General features: G+C 32.3%; 1 protein-coding gene across 1 annotated transcript in view; it reads left to right on the top strand.

Annotated features, from left to right (window-relative positions):
- Positions 1-4,276: 4,276 nt before the first annotated feature.
- The window catches only part of LOTGIDRAFT_119784 (hypothetical protein), a gene marked incomplete at both ends in the record, with an annotated part of 5,578 nt that continues 3,377 nt past the window's right edge, over positions 4,277-6,477 (top strand). The window contains 2 exons of the mRNA XM_009058010.1: positions 4,277-4,420; positions 5,348-5,490. Of these exons, the coding sequence (XP_009056258.1) occupies positions 4,277-4,420; positions 5,348-5,490 (287 nt within the window). The remainder of the gene's footprint in view (positions 4,421-5,347; positions 5,491-6,477) is intronic.

Genomic DNA, 6,477 nt, shown 5'->3' with positions numbered 1-6,477 from the left:
AGCCGTTCATCCGATTACTACCAATTTCGAACATGACCGAGATCTCATCAATATATACATGCATACACAGTTTCATCAAGATCAGATTAAAGCTGTATTCTCTATCGTAGGACCTACATACATGAAATGTGGAAGGACGGACGACGGACGGACGGACAGGGGCGACGACAAAGTATGTCCACATTTCCATGTGGGCGTATAAAAAGAAAAGACCTGATCGTCAGTTGCTTATTTTCGTTTGACATTATCGACTGACAAGTTGTATTTCTTAAGTTCTTAGAAGCCGAAAATTTTTAATATTGCCAATGTTCTTGAAAAATTCTTGCTCATAAACACGTGCTATAGAAGGCACAATTCTTGAAATTTTGTGAAGGTGCCATCATCACCATAGATAGTTGGTCTACTATTAAAAATCAATGAAGTCGGAAATATTTGATATGGGTTAGGCTATTACCCTTGATCTTTAAAACACTTTCAATTTATAGCTTGTAAAAAATGCAGGAGCGCATAAAGGAACAGTGTGCCAATTTGAGGGGTTGATTTTAATCTTGAAATATACTGTAAAATAGTCTTTAGAAGTACTGGAAATGTACGAAAATCGCAAAATTCCTTTAGAAACACCTCATTTATGAAATGAATTTTACTCACTATTTCTATATCTATTATATATCACAGAGTATCTTAAATTGACGAGTCGTCATTTTAACATTCAAACCCAGATAATTCTTGACACAAATGGATTTAACGGCTAAAATTTCGACGGTGAGCTGTGAATACTGTCACTGCATATAAAAGAAATAAAAACTTTAGTAATGTATTGGTTCATGGTAGATTAGAACCCCTTTCATCAACTCCTTGAAAAAATTGCATTGGAATTTGAGTTGAATATATTTTTTCTTGTAATCTCTCCAGAAGTAATAATCTATGAATAATCTTCAGTAAAACATATTCTGTTTGAATTGAAATAGTTTTCATGTTGAAATCCATAGTCTCTACTTGTGACCTAGGCCAGTGCTTCTATAGGAGAGTATCTTCTATAACACCTATAACTGATTAGCTATGTGATAAAAGTATGATTGGTCAAAAAAGGCCTACCTGTCCCTTTAAGGCACCAACCCACTTACGTCATGATGAATATAAATAAAGAAATATTAACTATACAAAATAGCCTACATACCCAGAAGTTGGGCGTTTAAGCTATTAAACTGGAGAATAATAAGGTGAAATACCTTAAACCTAGAAATATTAATACTCTTATCAAAAACTATATTTTACCATATTATTGTGCAATTACTAAAATCCTAATTACCACAATCGAACTATGTAATAATATATTGAAATTAAAGATGGCTGCCATACACTTTGCTTTATAAAACTTGCAAAACATTACAGAGCACAATACAGAATATTATATATAAACATAGGGCCTACCTTTTAAATCCAGAACTGATTTAAATAGGCTAATCCTTAAATGAACAACACAACCTATGAAAAATGAATTGTAAAATACAAATTTCCCGCCAAAACCAGGTAAAGAAAAGAAATGAAACGTCCTTTCTACGTGAAAACTAAAGGCTTAATGACAAAAAGATAGAAAAGTAAGAATGTTCAGAGAGATGAGATGGTGAGTTGAACAGAAGTTCACCAATGGATAAAGTTTAAAGAAGATAGAGATAGAACAGCTAGGGTGAATAGATTTGATTGTTGAGTTGATTGTTAGTAGCCTATTTGTGACTATGTGTTCAGTGTGTAATTTTGTAAACCATTAAAGCTGTGCTGAAACATAAACACCTGTACATTACACTGTCACTGGGTCGAATTGTCTTAATATCATTCTGTATGGTAACTTGTTGTACGTTAACTTCAGACCGGTGGGAAATACGGATTAATAAAAATTAAAAAAAACTTTCATGGACTGATAAATCTGGGCAGATTTACTTCTGCTTTTAATGTCAATGATTAGTTATGTGGTATCTTATTTCTGAATCCAAACCAGGTAAAAGCCTATATATTTATTGGTAATTCATATCGATATCGACTGTCATTGACTGAATTTTTGATGAGCATGAGGATGAGGTATTGACACTCACACTGTTGTGACATGTCGACTGTGTGATGTCTCCGTGACATGGGTTAGTGACATTAGGCTACATACAGTGATATAGCGATACAATGGTGTAACCTATTTTCGTGGATATAAGGATTCAACACCGAATTTCGTCAAAGTTAAAAAAACGAAATTTTCTTTTTTTGTCTTAGATATTTCCTCAGATTTTCTACAAAATAATTAAAATTGGTTTATTTCGATTTTCTTTATGAATCCTTCACTTTGACCCATATTTCATGAGCAACCAACTAGGCAATTACGCGGCAGAATGCATCACCTATTTTCGTGTACAATGTTTGATCTATAAATAAGTCGAGAAAAACACGTTGTATGGATACTGGGTGGTATAATTAACTTCTCTTAGTATTTATCTTTAATATCAATTCATTATAACTAGTGACAATTCCTTCAAAGAACCACGATATAAAAAAAAAAATAGTGACTGATAAAATAAGATATGTAGCGTGATTAATTGATAAAAGTCATTGAAACAACATAAGAATATGGTCCACTTTGTGTTCCATAGAAATTTTCTGCTGACACGGAATCTGCTAGTTGATCACGTGACTTCTTTCATTGGACTACATTCTAGCAGACGACACTTGGAATTTCTATTACCACTTGGGATTATAAGGAAATTCGGCCGATAAAAAATGGTGACGTTTGGTAATAAATCCACCATTTTGTATTTGTCAAAGTATACATTAATAATTTTACCTTTCTTGAAACTGCTGAATTCATTCTACTAGCTGATATTGTAGAGAAAACCCATGTTTATCAAAACAAACTAATGCGGAGGTCGCACAAGGTAATGTAATTTACCAATTGGTAAATTTATAATGTAAATTATTAATCGTTTCCGGAAATCCATGAATAATAGGTTTCCACGAAATTAGGTTACTTGACTATATACCATTGTAGGCTAATGTCTTTCCTCATTGTTTTACAGAATTGCATTTCAACAATTAAATTTTAATGAAATTTTGTGTGGCTATATAATAAGATCATAGACATAGGCTAAATCGAACTTGACGAAGTTTCAATTAATTGATTTTGAGTTAATGCCGTTGACTTAGTCAAAACGCGTCAAAATTTGGTTGTTAGCGCAATAGAAACTACAGTTATATAGGGGAGAGATCAGCCGTGATGTCAGAGAGGTGGTTTGTGTATCACATGATGCGCAACTTAAACAGTTGAAAGAGTGGTTATTCCTACTCAAATCATATTCTATTTGTAGCATATCACGGCTAATCTGATTTCTCCTATTGATGAGATCTTAGACAAATTCGAATTTGATGATTGTTATAAATAATAATAATCACTTTATTAGGGTAAAAAATCAGGCTTAAGAACTTTCTTGCATTTCGTCCATTTAGATGAACAATGTTTTAGTTATTGTTCTCGACTTAGTCAAATTTGCTCATGAGCATTAGGCCTATAGATTTTTTGATGAATGTTTTTTGAGATATTGCCCTTGAGTCCTTGACTTGGTAAAAATGCATCAAAATTTGTTTGACAGCACAATAGAGTTTATGTCAGAATTTTATGAAATTTTGTGTGTTGGGTTAAATCAACAATATCTTGAACAAGTTAGATTTTTAGTACGTTTGGTCACAGATTGACAACTACCTTTGTTATACTGAAATTTTATCAGGGGAGTGGGTTGAATCTTGCAAGAAAACCGATTGTGGAATTTTGATTTTGCTTTTTGAATTTTTTTCTTAAAAAGGCTGAAGGCTTACACCTAGTGACCTTCACCTGATGACCTTGACCTTTTCAAAGTTAAAGGTTATTGACCTATTGATACTTTCATATACAAAGTTCTACATCTACTTATGGTTTTATAGCTGTCCATAAACAGCGAATTTGGCAACTGTGAGCTGCTTTGGAAATGAACTAGAGGATTCATCTTTTCTGATTTTGAATGTGCTTTACAATCTCTTTCCAACAATATATATTGAAAATTGATATATGTAAGTTTTAGTAATAACTAATCACTCGGGTACCGTACCTGTGTTCTGCAGTTTTATTAAAATATAAACCTTAGAAAGTGGTGGACTTGTCCCTGTGTTATGGCATAATTATGTGTCATCTGGAAATTCTTACCACTCAAGTTGTAGATTTGTCATTGACGTGTCTACATCTTGGATAAGCTATATTAATTATTACATGATTTTAGGTGAGAAACATGTATTTTTATGTGGTAAAGAGTATATATTTGGTAGAAAAGATTGTGATATAGTCCTCAGTGGAGATCCCTCAGTCAGTAGAAAACATGCTTCTATTACAGTCACTCATTCTGATGCCAACTTGGTAATTATTATTTTATATTATATTCCTGAGGTCTTTTTGTACAGTTTTCAGATCAAACTTCAGTTTCGCAACAACTATACCATACAAAACTACATAATGTATGGTTCTTACATGGAAATAACACACATGAACGTAGTTCATAATTATTTTGATCTCTATCTCAACTTAATAAGTCACTTTCAACTTTTTACAATAAAGATTTCAAATCACATTTAAAGCTATTTCTAGCCCTTGAAAAATTTGATTCATATCATAAATTTTATCTTTATTCTAAAAAATGTTAAGGAAAAGACACAAAATGGTTGTGAACTATGTTTGTGTGTGATAATAATTATACATAATTTCGCAATAACTATACTTCTGAAAATAAGCATCATTTTACACCAGTAAATATTATCACAGTCTTAATGAAATTAGTAAATATGGCCAAATTGTGAAAATTTAGAAGAACAATAAAAAAACAAATGAAGTTCTTAATAACAACACTTGATACCCATGCCTCGTTTTTGAGACTCTGAAAGCTGAAAGAAAATTTGCATCATCCACTGATAAGACGGAAATGTCATATGAAGGAATAGTCTATGTGACGTCAATAAACACCCGATCAACACAGAGAAAATGGGCTTAAAAAGGATCTTTCTCAGAAATGTGTAAGAAAGGTGATTTTTTCAACTGATCGTATCATTAAAGGCATCAAGGTGGCAATTTTACCGCAGTGACAGTCTGTTAGCTTTGTTTGAGTTATGAGTCTCGTTCTGGATACAATATGGCGAATGCATGAATAAAGATTAATATAAACCATAACTATGGTTTGGTGACATTTGACGACAATATTACAGCTTTAGATATATGTTCTATAGAACTAGTAGTTCAACCTTATTTCTTATAACTATGTGATGTCATGACATTTTTTTTGCTATTTTGTAGGCTAACCCTGACAAACTACCTATTATTCAGTTAAAGGATTTATCAAAGTTTGGAACTTTTGTTGGAAGTAAGAAAGTGGATGGTGATATCTTGTTACAAGACGGGACTACAGTTCTTTTTGGCTCACCTAAATCAGGTTTCATGTAAGGTTTTTTTAAAAGTGTCATTTTTTATTATCACTAAATTGAAACCCTAATGAAATACTACACACTTGATAACCTGAACATTTCAGTGCTTGGACCCAAAAAGACTTGTTGGCTCTTAAAGGGACAGTCTGCTAATTAATGTTGCTCAACCAAGTTTTGATAGATTTCATGCACCAACAACCAAAAATGTGTACTAACAATAGATATTGTAATTATTTTTCTGATTATATTTCTTGCCTTTCCTTTTTTTTTCAGGGTGGTGTATGAACCATTTATAATTACCACATCCTGTTTAGATAGTGACAGTAAGAAATTGACTCGCAGTATCATGAAGAATCTGGGAGCACATGTTGTTAATGAATATAGATCAGATTGTAATTTGTTAGTTATGAACTCTATCAGTGTCACTATAAAGGTAGGTAAATGTGTAATTTGTTAGTAGTTTCACCGCCATGTCATTTGACCCGACCAGATCTAACGAAGAATCAACAACCAAACCAATAACACCAAATCATCCAATTTGATCCAATCCAACTACCAACTACTACAACTACCAACAACTACCTAGTTTACGATATCAGCATCCGCTGGAAGCGAACGTTAACTTGTCATCTACCTACCTACCTATCTAATTTGTTAGTTATGAACTCTATCAGTGTCACTATAAAGGTAAGTAAATGATTAATTTGTAAGTAATGAATTCTATCAGTGTCACTATCAGGGTAAGTAAATGATTAATCTGTAAAGAATGAATTCTATCAGTGTCACTATAAAGGTAAGTAAATGATTAATTTGTTAGTAATGAATTCTATCAGTGTCACTATAAAGGTTAGTAAATGTTTAATTGTTAGTAATGAACTCTTATCAGTGTCATTATAAAGGTAAGTAAATGCTTAATTTGTTAGTAATTTAACGCCGTGAAAAATTAGTGCTATTAGAATTGTGGCCGTATTACAATGGCCAATTGCTATCTTTTATAGGTTG

The sequence above is a fragment of the Lottia gigantea genome, assembly GCF_000327385.1.
Source record: "Lottia gigantea unplaced genomic scaffold LOTGIsca_32, whole genome shotgun sequence".
Classification (NCBI taxonomy): Eukaryota; Metazoa; Mollusca; class Gastropoda; family Lottiidae; genus Lottia; species Lottia gigantea.
Note: the sequence above shows the minus strand (reverse complement) of the source record. Positions and strands in the feature narration are given on the sequence as shown.